The 20664-nt window shown below is 40.0% G+C and overlaps 1 protein-coding gene across 15 annotated transcripts in view; it reads right to left on the bottom strand.

Annotated features, from left to right (window-relative positions):
- PTPRM (protein tyrosine phosphatase receptor type M) overlaps positions 1-20664 on the bottom strand; it is a 409846-nt gene that overhangs the window by 215528 nt on the left and 173654 nt on the right. For all 15 annotated transcript variants that reach the window (XM_028737325.2, XM_028737333.2, XM_077933147.1 and 12 more), the window contains exon 7: positions 18515-18808. In XM_028737325.2, coding sequence (XP_028593158.1) covers positions 18515-18808 — 294 coding nt within the window. The remainder of the gene's footprint in view (positions 1-18514; positions 18809-20664) is intronic.

Genomic DNA, 20664 nt, shown 5'->3' with positions numbered 1-20664 from the left:
AGCGGAACAAATTCACATTGTTTCCAGTGCATGACTGACAGTTATAAATAAAGCACATTTCATGAGCTGCAGCATTTTTCAGTAGCTGAATACTGCATAGAAATACAAATGAGGTGTTTAAACAGCTTACTCCAGAGTGCTACAAGAGAAAACACTCAAGAAATGAGTGGCTTATGGGCTAATGCTTTATGTTTCTCCAGATTTTTTTTAAAAAGTAACTTACTTTTGCAATTAACCGTATTAATATGTAAAATGAGGATGTTCAGGGCCTAATTCTGCCTGGACACAAATTTGCCAGGAAAAAAATGGTCCCCACTATCAGACTTGTTAGTCTAGGCAGCAGTATGTCCCAGGGTTCCAAACTGCATGGATGCCTTAGCTGCATGGCCAAAGGTTTCCTTACTACAGACATGTGCACTGAATGCAAGGATATCAGGGGCAGGGCAAGCCAGCATGTGCAACCTGGGGACCTGCCCTAGTTAGGGCAGTCCTGTGATTCAACAAGTGAATGTTAATTACAAATAAGGCAAAGGAAACCACAAGTAATGTCTGCTTTACAGAGCCTCAAACGGACATCCTGTGTACATACTGATTCTGCCAGCAGTGCTGCAAGACTAAAACCTGTTGAAACATGTTGTATATCACGACTATACACAATGTTAGGTATATTGCTAATATTTGAGTGGATTTTTATTATATGAATCTGCTTCATACGTGTCATTCTTACTTTTCTTTCTTAAGCCAGTTATGGAGAATGGAGAATGTCTCTGACTATACATGCAATGGCTTTCTACTTAATGGAGAAGTTAACTTGATTTGCTGGCAAATGTGGCATCCTCCTGCTACCTACAGAAGACCCTAACTACCACAACAAGCAAGACCAAGTATTTCTTATTTTTAAACAAGCACACAATTTTCTGAAATTTAAACAGCTATTTCTATTCCTGAAAATGAACAGGAAAGAGGGTCCCCCCCCTCCTTCCTTCAAATTCTTTCAGAACGTCTTGGTATTTTACACCTGTAATCCACATTTGCTTGACAATGGTGAGTGCAACAATGGAAACATGCCTTGTGACAGTTTCCTATGGGAAGTGATTATAACACTTGAGATTTTCAATATGTCTAAAATTCTTGTTGTGGACATCCGTCTGTCTCAAGAGAGTGTGCCTTTGGGGGGTAAAGTTAAACTTCTCGAGAATCACAGCGCCTGCTGTGGCTACAGAGCCTGGTAACTTGTAACTGCTGCCTCCCATATTGTTTTTGCTATGTGAGCTGCACTAACGTCATGTCCCCAGAAGCAAGCCCGGGCAGCATGTATGGAGGTCCTGGACCGCCCAAATGACAAGACATCTCGTCCTCACTGATGTGGTCCAAAGGAAAGCAGAACAATGTGTTTAGCACCAGCTTGGTTGCAGGAGCTGCTGGAAGGAGGCATACAAGATGCCACCTAAGCGTCTACAGATTTCTGTACGGTATACTCCTAAGCCTTTTCTTCTTCTGAAGATGTCCCACAAGGCATTGGGTACTGATTTTTCCTAGGGATTTACTCCTGAAACCTTTCTCACAAATGAGTATAGCTGCAAGACAGTGGAAGTTTTGGATCAGAGTTTTCCTTCTTCCACATGTGCTACCTTCCGGGGTTGATGGACCCCATCTGCCCCTAAAAATCCTACCCTGCTACCATTTGTAAACATTATAAAATTGTATATTTTCATCCAGATGGAGGAAAATGTGACTATTTGCACCACTTATGTATTATATTTTCCCCCACCAGCATTATTTACATGTTGGGATGGTTCCTGGCATTTTTTAGGGCATACTCAGATGTTACATTCCCCCCCAGGATTCTCCCCAGTAAAGACTAAGAGAAGGCCTTGAGTTTGCACATTCTTCCTCTATCATTCTCCTTACTGCATGAAAAGCTACACACCCAAACTGGGAAGCATATGTGAATGTATTATTTTAATCTTCCAGACATTGTGATATTAGACCCTCTTTAGACCTGTTCCTGAACTAGGTATGAGTATATAAAGTAACAGCCCCTAATCAATGTCCTGTTATGGAGCAAATTTTATATTGGTTTTCAGGCAGCGGCCTACCTCCCCCTGGGACATGGTGAAACTTTATTTTCCATTTCAGAGATTCAGTGTAGAGCAGGAGAAAAAGCATTTTCCTTACTTTTTTTTTTAAGTTCCCAACAGTAGTTTGCCACTACTACTGAGAGGGATTTCATTTGAAAACCCAGCAATCCATTGTGGGGTTATTTTCTGAACCACCTTTAAAAAAAAGGATGTGATGTCAATAAAAGTTTCATTTCTTCTTCATAAGTAGGCCAGAAGAACAGATGCTGCTTTTGCCTGAAGGGAGAGAGGTTTAGTGCTTTGTGACAAAGCAGAGAGAAACAGAACAACATAACATTTCCTAACTGCTACCTGCTAAAATCTCCTGATGCTATCATACTGGAAAGGCAATTGTGATTCTTCATTCATGCATTGGAAACCAAACACCATCAATAGAAACTTTAGTATTCTCGGCAATTACCAGCACCTGCAATTAAATACTAGTTATTTTTTGAATGGCAATTGAGAATATATCAAATCTATCACAGGTTAAATGCAAGGAATCTCTTCAAACCTTCCACACACGTACACTGGCAAATCCAGTCGACTCACTTGGCTGGTTTAAAATGCAACACTGGTTCCTCAGAGAGGCTTATAAACAGAACTGAAAGCAACATAGCTACACAAACAACACATACCTTTCAGAGGAACTATCTCTGACAAATGGTTTTAAAAAGAAAAAGGCTATAAATTCCATTACAAATCTGGTAACAGAAATCAGGTCACTGTTTAAACAAAACAATGTACAGGACATTGTTTAAACAAAAGAAATGCTAATATCACATAATTAGTTATCATTTGAAGTGTGCAATAACTCCCCCCCCCAAAAAAAAATCTTGTGGATATGAAAAGGCTACTCAAAATCCATAGGATAAACTAGGAAGAAGCTTAGTACGGTACTTTTAGTGCTTCTACTTTGCAATCACGAGTTCCCTCACACTGCTGAAATTACGTCTGAACGATAAAGTGGGTTGTAATGCAATGTCTGTGGGTAGTTTCAGTTTCTGCAAAATATGCCCATGTGTCATGGAGTAATATTCCCTTTCTTCAGGGAATGAGGGAGAGGACTCTGAAATAAAAGGGGAAGGGCAGGCAGAGCCTGCTCCAGAAGCACTTCCATCAGATAAGTCAGTGGTGCCAATGCCCCTTCATTCTGAGGATGCTTTTAACACATCCTTTTTAAAAATCACATGAAATCACTGAGTGAAGTTATCCGGAGTTTTGGAGTTGAGTGCAGGAAGTGACATGTTGTTGTTGTTTAGTCATTTAGTCGTGTCCGACTCTTCGTGACCCCATGGACCAGAGCACGCCCGGCACTCCTGTCTTCCACTGCCTCCCGCAGTTTGGTCAAACTCATGCTGGTAGCTTCAAGAACACTGTCCAGCCATCTCGCCCTCTGTCGTCCCCTTCTCCTTGTGCTCTCAGTCTTTCCCAACATCAGGGTCTTTTCCAGGGAGTCTTCTCTTCTCATGAGGTGGCCAAAGTATTGTAGCCTCAACTTCACGATCTGTCCTTCCAGTGAGCACTCAGGGCTGATTTCCTTCAGAATGGATCTTCTTGCAAGGAAGTGACATAAGTGGATCCAAATGGAGGCTTGATCTGATTGCTCTGACCTCACGGCATTGTTTACCCTATTAGCCTTCGCAGACCTTATCAGATCATCAAAAATTTTGTAAGTCTCTCCTGCACCATGAGCAACCATTTACCACACATTTCAATGCCCTTTTTCTGGACAGGAAGTTATCTACACTCTCCCTAACAAGAACTCAAAAATGACCACCAAGGTGGGAAAATTGGGGAAGCCAGATGGCGAAGTCCTGGCAACCATAATTCAGTTTTTTACAGCAGTGGAAGGATGTGGCAGACGAATGGGCTCAAAGCTTGAAATCCCCAGAAAATTGTTTAGCAGCCTTTTGAGTCCAGTATGCAAGAAGTTCCAGCAACCACATCAGAGGCACTGGATATTGGCACTGCACACTCAGATTGCTTACAGCAGCTGAGAAAACCAAATGCTTATCTGCAACTAAATCTGCAACAAACTCTGATCCCGAGGCTAGGGCATAGAAACGAACCTCCACTTTAGAGGTTCTCTGAGGTATGTAAAATCTTTTGCAACAAAAATAAACTAAAAGTATAAATAAAAGTTTCTTCTCTATTAGGAAATATCTCAGGGCAGTTTTCTTTTGACAAGAACATGAATGGAAAAATACTTCACACTTACTGCATTTACTGAATGTAATATTTTTGTTATCAAACTGAGCTCTTCTCATACAATGAAAAGGCATGTCAACTGCTGTTTTACTTGGGGGGGGGGGAGCTGCAAGCAAATAATTAATACAAAATGTCTCCAACTCAATTCAGATGGGTGTATTAGGAAGGGCTGTGCCATAAGTAACTAAAAGTTCTCTAATTTGTATTTGTCAGCTGACATGATGCTATTTGAAGCTTAAACACTTTTAAATAGGTTTAAATAAAATCCAAGGTTACAAGAAACCTTCAGGGGGGGCAGCCAAGTAGAAAAATTAGATGTATTAACAACAGGCACACATTTTTGCCAGGCAGTATCTGAATTCTTTGGTTAATCAAGCTCATATGTGCTGGTATCCTGAACTAATCATTCTTGCTGGGTGCCAAGTAGAATAAAACTAGGACAATGCTGGATGCCAAGAATATTGCCTTCTCCTTTTCCAACAAGGAGATAAAATTTTCTTGAACGATACCTACTTTGGTAGCCAAGATTAAAAGAAACACTTTTTAAGTTCTAGCCTGGGGAAAAGAATGTTAAGCTTTATCTTTGTTACTGCACCTAGATGGATTTCAAGGGAAACAAACATGTTTTTGTTTTCCTGGAAGCAGCTGAACCAGTCTCAACCAAGAGTATTTTCCCAAGTGTAGAGGGTGGTATCCAGGGTTTCCTACTGCTGTTATTAGTATGTTCAGAGTGGAATTTCACTTAGGGGATTAAGTGAGAAGGAAGTTTTGCCCATTTCCTTCTCCCACTGCAATCTTCATGCCATCTCCCAGGCTATTTCGGAGGGTTCCCCAACTATTGAGAGCAGAAGTTTCGAGAACATAGGAAGTAGGGGGAAATCAACAACAAAAATTCTCTTCTACCATCCCACCACCAGAATTCCTCAGCTGAATCAGATGCTTTACATAGGCTAAAAGAGCCCTTTCTTTCAGGGGAGGCAAAGTCTTGATTCAACCTAGTGTCTCAGCCTCACAACACACTTGCACTTATTGGTAGATCTGCATCTTATCCAGACAACTCACCCATGCATCATGGAGAACAAGAGTTCCTCCAGCCTGCCATCCCACTTGGGACGACTGTCCCAGCTCTGATGTCAGTGCACATTCAAATGTGTATTTCATCTGGGATATTAACTGCATACATGCACTGGATTTTTACACATGTTGCCTGGTGGCACGGAAGGCAGAACTTTGCTCCCAAAGGCACACTTTGCTCCCAAATACCCCCAGGGCCAACGATCCAGGGGAGAATAACACCCAGTTCAACCCAGTGTTAAAAAGAGGCAAAACACAAACCCCTTTCAACATCTGCTCAACATGCAGATATCAGGAGCAGGTCCAAGCTGTCAGCAATGTACCAAAGGCATGGTTAGCAGCATGGCCCTATCCCCAGCCACAGCATGGACTCTCTTCACATATAATAATAATAATAATAATAATAATAATAATAATAATAATAATAATAATAAATCTTTATTGTCATTGCCCCCTCTCGGCTACAGATGAACAGGGCTACAGATACCACAAGTGGTTCTTGGGCATAAACAGAGTCCATCGCAAGTTAAGAAAGCTATCCAGGTTTCTCAAACAAGTAATGCAAGCAGATGTTAGATATACAGATTGACATTAGTTTTGTTTATTGATTTGTTTCATATTAAATAATGTGATGTTAACATGAATTTAATAGGAATAAATAGTGTATGGATTGCAGCAGAGCTGTGTGGATCATTTATGTATACAAAGGGTCAAATATTATAATCTGTCCATTTTTAAAATGGAAATACTAATTACCTCTGGGATCAAAGAAGGTGACATTTTTACTCGGCAAATTTCAAAAAGTAACCCTATACATGGGAGACCTTTATTTTTTGTTATATTTCCATGTTTACAAACCCTGAGAGTAATGCAAGCAACAAAACAACTTCATTTAACACACCCTATCCAATGGTTTGAGAAATGTATTTAATCTCCTTCCCCCAAGGCACACAATGAAATGGGGGAGGCGGTGAGGAAATAGCTAGAAAGCCTCTGAGCAACAATTTTTCATTATGACTACAACATCCCTATCTATCAGGGGTAGGCCATTTTGCTAAGGCAGTGATTGGGGTCAGGAACTATACACACTCTGTAGGCTGTCGTGTACAAATTTTATGCCCTTTTCATACTATGATTTAGTCAGTGGTGGATGCACTAAACAACATGTGTAAATGCGGATTTACTGAGAGGAGACAATTTCTGCAGTTCAGTGAGCTTATCAGAATGAGTTCTACAGATGAAACTCCACTCTTGGAAATGAAATGCGAAGGACATAGATGAGCAAAGCTTTTTTTCTCTCAGTTGCTGGTTGGCTACCAGAGCATGGGAGTGAATATCTGTAATTGACAATTTTTCTCTGGATTCATGGTATTACATTACTGCAATGCCACATAAAGGGTGAATAATATCAGAGAAAACTTTATGTTTACCTAGGGCAAAAATATACTTAGGCAATATATACAGACTAGTATCAGTATAAAAACATTTCCCAATTTAGTCTAGATGGAAAAGCTGAAAACAAGGAATCTGTCTGCAAATAGCTCTTCTTCAACTTTAATGCAGAGTTCTACACTGCATTTAACAGTGAATAGCTATAGCCGTATGTATCCATACACAGGGATAGGGAAAAAATTGTTCTGTTCGTATTTTAATGCAAACCTACTTAATTTGCACTTCCTGAACCAATAGGCAAACCAAAATGAAACTAGTCTTTGAAATTCACACCTCTCTAAACTTTGCAATGCAATTCTGCAACCCAAATTATATAAAAGAACATGGATGTTAGACAAAACTGTGCACATAAATGGAATGATTAGTGAAAATAATGTATAAAAATTCATATGGGGAAATTGCTTGCAAAAATGTGTACACTAGGCAAAATTACATACAAAATTCATGTATTAGGAGAAATACACAAAAATGGGTAAAAACATTTGTGCTGAAGGGCTGCTTTGAAGTTTGCTCATTCCTTTGTGATTTTTAGTGGGTCCTAAAATGAAGGCCATTACATTTATTTGGATTCTCTACCACCACCTAAAGGACCAACATGGCTGCTTGAAATGTCTGACTGTTCTGAAGTCCATAAAGTGTTAACTATACTGTCATGACTAAGAAGGCAGCAAATGTAGCCACTGTAAATGCTAACTAGAGCAATTCTGCAAAACAAAGGAACAGAGAAAAATAATTATCAGGTCGAGGGAATAAAAGAAAAATCTGAGACACAAGGTACTTAACTAGTTATTTCTTTGTAAGTAGAAAATCCAGGACTAAAATTTAATGCTGTTACAATACAAACACCAAACACTCATATCTTCCACTTGAGTTCTAGGGATAATGATGTCACAACAAGAACTACCTGAAAACAGTATGTATATTAACTGAATCCAAATGCTCCAAGACAGCTCTAATACTGCTTGAAGTCTTGGCATGAATCATTCTATCATAATGTACTTCTGCTGAAAATGCAACAAGATGCAAAATACCACTGGGATAGTTCAGTCAGTGGAGCACGAGACTCTTAATATCAGGGTCGTGGGTTTGAGCCCCACATTGGGCAAAAATATTACTGCATTGCAGGGGGTTGAACTAAATGACCCTTGTTGTCCCTTCCAACTCTACAATTCTATAAAAAAATTACGTAACAAATAATTCTGGAAATAATCCAACTAAGTATTACCAAGAGTAGCCATATTGAAATTAATTAATCTAAGTTATCCTGTTCATTAATTTCAATGGATCTCATCTGACTAAAATGGAAGAATATATCAAGACCTGAAATCTGCAAAAATGTTGAAAAAATATTGTGTGGCAAGTGACTAAAATCCAGAGAGAAACACAGAGAGAGAAAGAGAGAGGGATTTTGTTTTTTGCTCTGTCTTCCATAAACAGCCTCTACTCACTAAAAGTTCAGTCTTTTCAGCCGTTTAAATTTAACAATCTGACACATCCTCACCTTACTTTGTCAGGCCTTAATTTCCTCACAGTGTGTCAGCACCTGTTTACTGATTTCTTACACATCTATTTTATATTGAAGGAGGCTGAACTACAGACTTCCTACTGTAAATACCAAATACTCTGCAATTTCCATTGTATGTAGGAGGACGATCTGATACTGGCTGTTAAAAGAGCAGCAAAACTAGAATCTCATTATGCGGTCAAAAACTTTTTGCATCCTGTCACTCTCACTGGATATTCAAATAATAGATGACTGCAAGCAGTGCTTGTGTATTTTACAGATCTGTTCCACTTGCAGCAAAACAACCCAATCATATGCATGCTTACCCTTTAAGAAGATCCAGAGTGCTCAGCTAGGCTACTCCCTAGGAAGTGGGATTACGGGGATAAAGCCACAGTCTTTATCCCTGGTTCCCATTACCAAGGGTAGAGTAAAGCGACATTCTCATTCATGCAGACGCCTTGACTACTGTTATGGAAAGCAGAGCAGAGGCCATGCTGCCACCAGTAGTGGGCCCTGAAACAGGGCACCTAAGGATCCGCTGAATCTAATATCGGGCCAACTCCTGGAGATAGGAACACTCCTGGCTTCTCTGCTATGCCTGTGAAAAATACTGATTGAACCATCTTTCCGCCTTCCACTCTGGCCAGTGTGAGCAGCAGGGTTTCGGCTGCAGTGGTGGCTCTGGAACGGTCACCACCTTCCGTGGTCTTCTCAATGATATCAGGGCCACACTGGGGTACAGAGTTACAAAAGCTCCACCGCTTTGCTCTGTCCCATTGCTCCCCTGCCAGAGTTACGATTGCTCTGTAAGTAATTCTTCAAAGGGGCCATAAAGGACACATTTCCTTTAGAAAACCTTGAAGTCAGCTCAGAGTACTAGATGTTGCTGCAAAAATATTCCAGCAGAGTACCAAAATACTGCATTTTCCTGCAAGGTTATAAAGGTGCTCTTGGCAGCATTAGTAACCTCAATGCATTATCATCTCACAGAGCTTGTATTATACTTGCATTGAAATTTTAGAGTTCATCTAAAGTGACTTTCCCCCCTCTTGTTTATATGCATTTAGGGTTAACACACAGCGTTCTCTGTTAACAGGCTCTAAAAGTTAAGAGACTCCTGGGACTCATGCCCTTTAATTTAGTTGCTATAGATGGTTTTATAAAAAGAGTGGTTTGAAAATGTAGGCTCAATGTGAAACTGGACAATTTATTATGTTTTAAATGTGTGTGTGCATGCACATACATGTAATTGCATGGGTGTGCATGCACACACACAGAATGTGACTATATTTGCACTGCTGTGAGGAAAACTGCTAGTCATTTAAAGTTATACGGGATATATATGTCAGTACAGTTTGGTTACAGTTCCTTTATAAGCCTGCACAGCGGAGGCAATGAAATCCTAATACACCACATTCAAGCAGCCATTTTGTGTTTGTTGCTCAAAAGGGAGTGAATCCCTTGGGCTATTTTTAAAGCTTCATTTTCAACCAAAAAGCAAGTTTTAAGCAAAGGCAGATCATCAATGTGGTTCCATCAAAGAAAAGCAAACTTTTAAAGCTTAACAAACTATTGACTTGGGCTTCATGGCACCTGAGGGAGAAATACAATGTCCTGAATTTTGTCTGATGGGTTTGTGACAAGCATTATTCCACAGCAGACTAGTTTCTATCATGTCATTCCAAACCATGGATGTGGTGTCTTTATATCCTGCTTGTGAACTGCTTTAAACCAAGTATTGCCAGTTATATAATGATGTATTGTACACTCTGGAGGTACATCAATATCCTCTCATGTAACAATAACATCAGTGAAATTCTGTTTGGGGTTCTACAGAGAATACAAGTAAACTATCCAGAATTTTTCAATCTTAAAAAACAGTTAAGCCTCAGTCTTTCACATGAGTTTGAAAACAGTGTGTTATTATCAAAATAGACAGCTATTTTTTAATCCCCAAGATGTCCTGCCACAAGATATTGCGTTGCTGTACCAAAGAAAAAGAACAGAAACTTGAATCTTCAGATACTGTTTTTTATGTATGTCTCTGTGTTATTATTTTACTTGCTGCTGTTTTACTGTGAAATTGTTTCAAGATACTTTATGGGAAATGATTCATAAATTGAAATAAACAAATATCTTATATTCAAAACTATTTTTAAATGATATACAAATATATGCAAGTAGATGGGGGTGAAAGTCTTGTTATGCAATGCAGGTGGATAATGGAACTGCCAGTGAAACAAGTAAAGAAATAACAGCCTAGATGCCTGTGCAATAGAAATATGTTTTCTCCCTCCTCAGAATGAGGGCAATGGAAGGGCTTCATTCGCTATCAATGATCTTATGATGTAACCAGACTAGACTCACTATGTTGCCCTGTTTGGTCACCCTGTTCACTACATGATCTTTGAGTAGCTAGTATAATTCTGTGAACAAGTACTTTCAGGTTTAAAAAAAAAATGGCACAAAAAGCCAGCAAACTCAGAGAACAATGGCTGCGGAAAAACCCGAACACAGATACCCAAAGACCCCTCAATAATTCTAGTGATACTATTGAAATCCCCCACCCCCATCGGAATCCCCCACCCTCATATTTAAAACTCTTAATTACCTCTTTTGTGGAGCAGCACCGATGAGTTAGCATTCTACCATTCATCCATTTTTTTGTTCCAGACTTCATTCAGATTGCTGTGTATATAAACACTATGCCAGTTTTCACTTTGAGGTTTTTTTTGGTCCCTTACAGGTCACTGATGTGCACGAGCACAAATTTTAATTAAACTGCTGTGCAAAATTCATTAATTAAATTACCGTATTTTTCCATCTATAAGACGCCCCCATGTATAAGACACCCCCTATTTTGGGGGACTCAGATTTAAGAAAATGGGGGGGGGGGAGATGGCCCAGAGTATAAGACGCCCCCTAATTTTTGACATTAAGGGGAAAACCCTAGTCTTGTACATGGAAAAATATGGTATGTGTCTGCCTGTATCTTAAACCAGATGACAGGTGGAGGAGAATGTGGGCGGAGAGATTACCCACAAAACAGCACGATGAAATTCAGAACATAAGCATGTATTTCCCCCATTTATATACCGCCTATCTGCCAAGGTAGGGACGCAGGTGGCGCTGTGGGTTAAAGCCTCAGCGCCTAGGACTTGCCGATCGAAAGGTCGGTGGTTCGAATCCCCGCAGCGGGGTGCGCTCCCGTCGTTCGGTCCCAGCGCCTGCCAACCTAGCAGTTCGAAAGCACCCCCGGGTGCAAGTAGATAAATAGGGACCGCTTACTGGCGGGAAGGTAAACGGCGTTTCCGTGTGCGGCTCTGGCTCGCCAGATGCAGCTTTGTCATGCTGGCCACGTGACCCGGAAGTGTCTGCGGACAGCGCTGGCTCCCGGCCTCTAGAGTGAGATGAGCGCACAACCCTAGAGTCTGGCAAGACTGGGCCGTACGGGCAGGGGTACCTTTACCTTTACCTTATCTGCCAAGGTACAAAAGGTACCTATCACTGTTTTTTATGGAACCTCCTCTGCCCACCCCCAAAATAACAACTTTCAAGTAAAAAACTGACTCAAAACGAAAGTTCAGAGCAGCACTAGACATAGTTCTAAACTATATCAATGCATAACTGTGTATAGAATCAGTGGTTATTCTCAAATAGCCTAAACTGTGGTAACATTCTTTTCCCCCTGAATTTATCTTCCCAAATACATCTTCGTCTGTTTTGATATTTTTATGAAACCATAAATGAGTCAGTGCCCTTCTTTAAATGAGATTGCTTTTGCCTGGATTTATGGCAAATTAATGTACGCTGAGTCAATATATCACATTAACTGGATATAGAATCATTTCTTCCCTGGATAAGTCCTTGATGAGAATGTCAACTCTGCAGTGGATTCCCTGTTTTCTCAATTCTGTCACAACTGTCAACCCGCTTGGGAATGTAAGAGAGGGGGGGAATATCTGTATGATCTTGAATACCTAGCATTTGTATTAATGTATTTTCAATGAAGCTAGATGGATACCTGTTAAAAGTTTCTTGCCAAATTTGTTCAAGTTAAGGAGACTGAAAAAGAGACTAAAGCTTACAGTTTTTTTAAAAAAACATCCTGAAATACCTCATCAGTGCCTTCAAATTATTATTTATGCTGTTATTTTTTTGCCTGGTAACAGCATTTGTGAATAAGCATAATATGAAAAATCAAGACCATGGATAAATTGTAGATGTTGGTCTCTCACTTTGCAGTCTGATTCTATCTGTCCTCCAATGCACAGTGAGAGAATAACCCCTGAGTCTTCTACAAGTCAGTGAAAGTACAGAGTTCTTTATTCACCCTGCACTAGGCCAGTGATCACCAATGTGGTGCTCACAGGTGCACATGTATCCTCAGAGGCTTTCTGTGGAACCCAGAGGGTCCTCTCCCCAAGGGAAATTAGGCTTGAAAAAAAACATTCTATTGTAACTAACAGTATAGACTATGGTGTGTGCTTGGCTGTGCTGTATATGTGCGGTGTCCAGCTTCTCCAGATTGCAAACGTGTCCCCAAAGGTTGGCAAACCCCGTTCTATGCTTTGGAGAGGGATTCCCGCCACTTCTGTGTCTCCCCCAAAGCCATGCAAAGTGAGAAACTGACACCTTGCTCAAGTCTTGCACATGTAACAGAGGCTCAATGGCCAGCACAAATAATGGCTGACTACAAAGGTACCGCAAGCACCACTATCCTTTACCAGAAGTGACAGAGACACATCCCCACTTAGATTACCTAGAATTTGTCTAAAATAAAGAGATTTATGCAGAATAATAATAATTTCGCACACACTGGTTTCTATTAGAAATGCTATTATCCCTGATACAAGGGTCTACTTTGTCTCCCAAGATGATTAGGATCTATTTAGCTTTTATTGGCATGGTAATGGAACTCTACTGTACTTCTCTTTTTTATATCCAAACCAGGTGGAACTGTGATTAATCTGAGCAAGTGCTCGCAGACATACACAGTGAACCAACACTTTAGAAAGTAGAGTTTAACGCTATTGAGCATTTGGTGATTGTGGGATAATCCTCTTTCTTGCAGTTAAGATTCTGTTATTACTGCTTGTCATTACTCTAAAGGGGTTGTATCAGAAGGCTCTTCAATCCAGTGGGGGCTTCTATGAACAAGGAGATTTTCACTGAATCGCCCTTGCCTCTGCATCCTCTTGCACCCCCTAATCTAAATCAAAGGATTGGGGAACCCATTGGGAGCTCTGAAAAGGCCTGCAGGAGAAGGGCAATTTATTAGAATTGCTGCTATGAACAGAGAGATCGGATAGAACCCAATATTTTACTACCCAATAAGTTCAACATATTTATGTCTAGGATTTGCAGGTTACAGCTATTTATTGTTATTTGTGTCTAGAGGTATACTTTGGATTCTGCCAAAACATTATGCAGAGAGAGAGTTATTTCCTGTTTAGGAATCCTATCAGTAAGTTACATTTGCTTCTACGTTCTCCTAATAGAATTAGTTATAACACCAGTAGTGACACTAATGCAATTATGCACTATAATTCAATTAATTTATTTTGCATCAAAAATGTATTTTCTGCTTCATATAAACATTATTTTGGATGAGAAGCTTATGTTTTCAGGAGCATTTATCCATATACACCACCCCTCTTGTGGTGGCCCATTATCTGGTCACAAACAGCAATTATGTAAAAATGGCAGAAGCAATTCTAAGTATGTTACATTTTTCAAGCGCATCTACAAATTCAATTATTTATAACTGCTCACATAAGTAGGGAAGTTGAAGCAAAAGAATATAAACATTACTACCTGCAAATAAGTGCTAAAAGAGGGGAAGGCTGATTAGCAAAGAATATTTCAAATAAGGCTGATAAGTCAACATGAAATTAATATACTTCCTACTTTAGAGACATTTTTCTGCAAATTAAATGGCTACAGGATAAGACATCAGTAAATTACATTAAATTATTCTAGGTCAGTGAGCTTCAGGCATGCAGAATTTTCACAGTTTCCAATTCTGTGTTAAGAATGGAAGTGTCTTCCTAATACCCCAATTAGCTGTCCTTTTTATTAGCGCATTTTAGCTACACATTTTCCATTCTGAAATTATCCTGATTGTAAGAAAGTTTTATTCTTTTAATGTACATATAATTTTGAGCAAATCATTTTGAAGCACATCAGAACTTTTATAAAGGTTGATTTAAAAAACACTGCAGCACTTATAAATGTCAAAATAAAGAACAATGGAACTAATCTGTTTTATCACTCTGCAGAAATTAGTATAAAAACATTAACAAGCCTCACTTACTTTCAATATATTATTCTATTCTAAAGTTAAGAAAAGGCTAGCATACTAATATTACAATATATTTAAAATAGTAATTAATAAATGAATGTATAACTTCCTCTCTCTCTCTCTCTGGGGGGGTGTTGTAGGGGGGACTGGTACTTTTGGGTTGGTATTTGAGAAATGGAACAATCTACTGGGAGTTTTCTTATGAAAGTTTCATGGAAATGAACAGGAGTAGCACAAGACACAGGTGGCGCTGTGGGTTAAACCACAGAGCCTAGGGCTTGCTGATCAGAAAGTTGGTGGTTCAAATCCCCACGACAGGGTGAGTTCCCATTGCTCGGTCCCTGCTCCTGCTAAGCTAGCAGTTCGAAAGCATGAAGTGCAAGTAGATAAATAGGTACCGCTCTGGCGGGAAGGTAAACGGCATTTCCGTGCGCTGCTCTGGTTCACCAGAAGCGGCTTAGTCATGCTGGCCACATGACCCGGAAGCTGTACGTTGGCTCCCTCGGCCAGTAAAGTGAGATGAGCGCCGCAACCCCAGAGTCGTCCGCGGCCGGACCTAACGGTCAAGGGTCCCTTTACCTTTTTTAGCACAAGAGTATGGAATGCCACTCCCAAATTATTCCCAGTTCTGTTTCCTCCATGGCTGGGTTTCTCAAACTTAGGTCTCCAGCTACAACTCCCATCATCCCTAGCTACCAGGATTCGTGCTCAAGGGTGATGGGAACTGTAGTCCAAAAACAGTTGGAGACCCAAGTTTGGGAAACCTTGCTCAATGGGAAATGCTGAAAAGCATCTGCCAGTCACCATCAACAATACTGGTCTGACAAGATACAAGCAGAAAACACTAAACAATGCCTGAAAACCATATCCTCTTCCACCTCAAACAGCTAATACAGTCAGTTTCAGGGATAGGCCATACTAGGATCTTCCTCAAAGGTAAAACTGTAGCTGTGATCCAGCATACCTGCTATGTAGGTATGTGCATACAGTAAAGCTTCTACAATTTCTGAAGTATAATTCTGAATACCTGGATGAGTTTATAAAGCAACGTCCGGTGCAACAGTGCTTGCCTGCTACTCAGATAAAAGAGGAAAAGGTTTGGCCATATGCACCTACTCATCAGTGAACTTTTCTAGACAGCCTCAGCTCCTTTCCAAGCCAATCTGTGTTTGGACCCACATTCACACAAAGTCTGTGACAGGCAGGGATCAGGGAGAATGCAAATAAAGCTTGGCTGACAATAGATTTGCATGGGCAAGGGAGATTGCCTAGGACCTGCAGTTGCTACAACAAGACCTGTACACGTCTTCTAGAAACTCAGCATATTTCTCAGAGATGGAAGTCCTTGGCTACTTTTGTGGGAATAAGTCCCACTGAACACAGCGGGACTTACTTTTGAGCAAATATGCATAGCATAGATCTGAAAACGTTCATAGCTGTATATATCTGAATTTGAATATTTCAGCAAGAAACATGCAAGTTATGGAAGTATAATTTGAAATGGAAACTTATTCATTTAGCCTGAAACATGCTTCCCTTCCCAATACACAGGGCTCTACTTTTTCATACCACAGCATAAAGCATTTTCATGAACAATATGTAAACAGCTCTCTGAGAATTTTACAGCTACTTTTGGAGAACATTCTCTTTATTTTCTTTGCATTGTAATTATAGGTACATTTATTTATCAGTGCTAGAATGTTCTAACTTACTTGAATCTCATTGTGCCTGGCCAAAAAAGAAAGAAAGAAAAAAAGCATTTCAGGGAACTATTAAAATTAAAAAAATGCAACTTCTTTCAGTGCTTTGAGTCTCAAAGTGGTCTGCTCTTCCCCAAGGGAACAAGCTTGTAGCATACAATTATCACCACAATTTAAAAGGCACAATGATTCATCTCTTAAAGGACTACCCATTCTGTCAATTCTACGGTGCATATTTGAGAAAGCATAGCTTCACCGCTAAGTAGTTTCACTGATTTATTATTAGCAGCCTATGCAACTTTTTAACCATTTGAAAAGTATATTCTTATACATGTTTACGCAGGAACAAGTCCTATTGTGTTGAATGAGGTTTAAACCCATTCAACACATAGGGCTGCACCCTAAGGCTACACTCCTATACCCACTTACCAATGGGGAATAAGCCCCACTGAATTCAATTGTACTTCTGAGTCAGCATGCATACTCTGTAAAACACTCTTAAGCATAGGTGGAGTTATGTTAGACAACAGAGCGAAGACTAGGGTATCTCCTGAGCATTGCTCACTTCTCCCTCTGCTCTTTGACAATAGAGAAGAAATTTTGGAGCAGGAATCTAAGCGAGACCATACAAATAGTTTTTGTGGTCATATGCATCTAAGCATACTCAAGGTTTTTTTTTTTACAAAAAGTAAACAATAGCTCAGTCGGTAGAGTATGAGACTCATAATTTCAGGGTTATGGGGTTGAGCCCCCGGATATGAAATAATAACTTACTATCTTTCATTCTCAAAACGGAATTGAAACTAAGAGGGAAGAACAGTAAGTTTTACAATCTTTAGTGTGCTGCTTATCTACTAGGTGTGCTATAATACCAAGTTTTATGTAATGCTAACAATTCTACTTCTCTCACCCAGGATGATTTTACTAGAGCTCTCATTTGTATCTTTTTATAGGTAGAAAGGCTAACACCAATGATTTACAATGGAAGAGTCTATGGGTTAGACCTATGCTGTTAGCTGAACATAAAAAGGTAAAGGTAAAGGTACCCCTGCCCGTACGGGCCAGTCTTGACAGACTCTAGGGTTCTGCGCCCATCTCACTCAAGAGGCCGGGGGCCAGCGCTGTCCGGAGACACTTCCGGGTCACGTGGCCAGCGTGACAAGCTGCATCTGACGAGCCAGCGCAGCACACGGAACGCCGTTTACCTTCCCACTAGTAAGCGGTCCCTATTTATCTACTTGCACCCGGGGGTGCTTTCGAACTGCTAGGTTGGCAGGCGCTGGGACCGAGCAACGGGAGCGCACCCCGCCACGGGGATTCGAACCGCCGACCTTTCGATCGGCAAGTCCTAGGCGCTGAGGCTTTAACCCACAGCGCCACCCGCGTCCCTGGTTAGCTGAACATAGGTTCAGTTAAAATCAATGGAACAGATTAGGCATAACTTAATTCATCCCAATGATTTTAGTGTGACCTAAATCTAACTAAGTTTGGATCCAGCCCAAGGCCTTTCCATATTTATCACTTATAGCTGATGTTTGATTCAGTGTTTTTAAGAGTGAATTTGTACCTAAGTGTCTGCACCTTTGGTAACATGTCATGTCACTGTAATTAGAGGGTGAGTGTAGTTTTCCCTTTCTTCATGCTAATGGTGAGTTCTGATTAAATTTAGACAACTTCCATGGCTGTAGTCACACCCCTTGTGTACCCTCATGCTCCTCCGGTTAGTAGATGTTGGAATTATGATTATGTACAAGGAGAGAGCCCTTTGACAGCTTTACAAAAAACAATTAATGCCTATTATTTGCTGTTATTTCATTCCACGGAGAGACACTTAACAAATCCATCTGCACGATATTAAGGCCCAAAGTTGTAAGGAATGAACAAATAGAAAATAAAACACAACCTAGCAGTTTAGCTCTTTAACTTGTAATTGATTTAAGTATTAAACACATACTTAACTCTAACTGAAATCAATGGGAATTACAAGTGCTTATCTTTAGCGTGATCATGCTTGCCATAGGTAACTTTCAGGATTACTAACTGCTAGTACTAATTTGGCTTCAAAGCAAAAGTCATCCAGGATTTTAAAAAACATGATAGAAATGCACTGGGAACTAGAATTGCAGCTATGTAAAGGTTTACTCACCAGCACATTTTGTTCTTGTTTTAAGAGCTGGTCCAGGAGATCCAGTCCCTCCTTCACCAGGTCTAGTGAGTAACACACTAATTTCATATTCTGTGTCAGGATCCAGGTGTCCAATTTTATAGCTTGTGGAATCCACTGGTTGTATATCATACCAGCTTCCACTTGAAGTGCGATATTCTACTTCTCTCACAATAATAGGTCCATCTCCATTGATAGAATTAGCATTCAACTGTATCCATAAATATGTCGCTCCAACTGATGACAGTTGAGGTGGTGCAATGGGAACAGGTGGCTCTGAAATAACATAAATCACAACTGTGTATTAAAAAACAACAACCCCTCATCAAGTAAATAAAATTAACAACACATATAAATGTTCACATTGCCATTATTTATTGATTCAGTTTATATCCTATCCTTCCCCACAAATTAGCCCAGGATGACAAACTTTTATATAGTTATAGCTTTTGAATTATGGTGCTGGAGGAGATTCTTGAGAGTCCCATGGACTGCAAGAAGATCAAACCTATCCATTCTTAAGGAAATCAGCCCTGAGTGCTCACTGGAAGGACAGATCCTGAAGCTGAGGCTCCAATACTTTGGCCACCTCATGAGAAGAGAAGACTCCCTGGAAAAGACCCTGATGTTGGGAAAGATGGAGGGCACAAGGAGAAGGGGACGGCAGAGGACGAGATGGTTGGACAGTGTTCTCGAAGCTACCAGCATGAGTTTGACCAAACTGTGGGAGGCAGTGGAAGACAGGAGTGCCTGGCGTGCTCTGGTCCATGGGGTCACGAAGAGTCGGACACGACTAAACGACTAAACAACAAAACTTCCCTCTAAAAACAAATATCCATATTTATTTAATTTTCAGGATGCATGATAAGGTTTTACTCAGGAAACAACTGCAGTTGGCTCCATACTGTATCTAGAGGTGTTTATTACTACATTTCTATCCGACATTTTCTCTAAGGAGCTCAAGGTAGCAAACACCACCTCTTCCTCTCCAGGAGGTAGATTAGTCTGGCATCAAGTGGAGCCCAGGGTGGAATACGAACCCTAGTCTCCTAGGTCCCGGTCAAACACGCTGACTACTACACCACATTGACTATACAAGCAGATGCATGACATTTTCCTGAAAGTTACTTCACTGGGCTTTGACTTTATGCAATCCTATTTGTTTTAATGTGATTTGGGAGTGAGAGGCTGTTTCTCATCATCCTTTCCTCTTTTGTTTGGGGTGTAATAATCTAGGGGAGTGGTCTCCTGAATCTCTAGTCATTTCTTGACCTGGAGCCCAGTGAATTTGGCCAGTATCTCTACATACTCATGTGCTAACAGCTCACTTAATATATTGGCCACACTATTAGTATAAAAATTTAAAACAATAGGAGACATTACATGATATCCTGTTAGGTTGGCTTGGTCAGATGTGTTATACCCTAAAAATATTTGAAAACAGATGCCATATTCGACTAGTCAGAAGCTATAACCAGTACTATTTCCCATACATGCCTAAGCCTAGAAATATTGTTAAATGATGGCACTTAGACATTAAATGTCATGGTGAAAATGACACAGAAAATGTACAGCTACAAGAAGAGACATTACATATCCCTGCATTAATGAGCTATTGTCACTGACTCCGATGAGATAAAAATGACAAGTCTGGCAGCAATTCAAAATGCCTACAAAAGTTCTTATTAATTATTCTTGCTCAATATAGATTGCTGCATTAAGAAAACATCTTTGAATCACTAAATAATGTTTTATTATACTACCAGTGACAATAAATGCCGCTATAAGTAGTTCAACCATTCCAAAACTTGACAATTCACATAACTGCAAAGACATAGTTACACCATTGTTCATAAGCTACATCTTTATGCAGAATCTGTGCAATTTAGAAAGCTGTGGCTTAACTAAAAATGATTTAACTTCATTTTAAATCATTAGTCTGTTTCTTCAACCAAAACATGAAATGGAACTTTGATAGAACATCCTGAGGCATTTATGTAGCCATGCTGAAACAACAGTTAATTACGTTCAAATTTCAAGTGCTGGTAAGGACTGTTGAACTGCCATTTGAAATTCAAGCTCAGGATTGAGGCTACAGAGGTTACACTAATTCATTTTTGGTGTTACAAGTA

Source organism: Podarcis muralis, chromosome 8, assembly GCF_964188315.1.
Source record: "Podarcis muralis chromosome 8, rPodMur119.hap1.1, whole genome shotgun sequence".
Classification (NCBI taxonomy): Eukaryota; Metazoa; Chordata; class Lepidosauria; order Squamata; family Lacertidae; genus Podarcis; species Podarcis muralis.
This window is presented reverse-complemented; position numbering and strand designations above follow the sequence as displayed.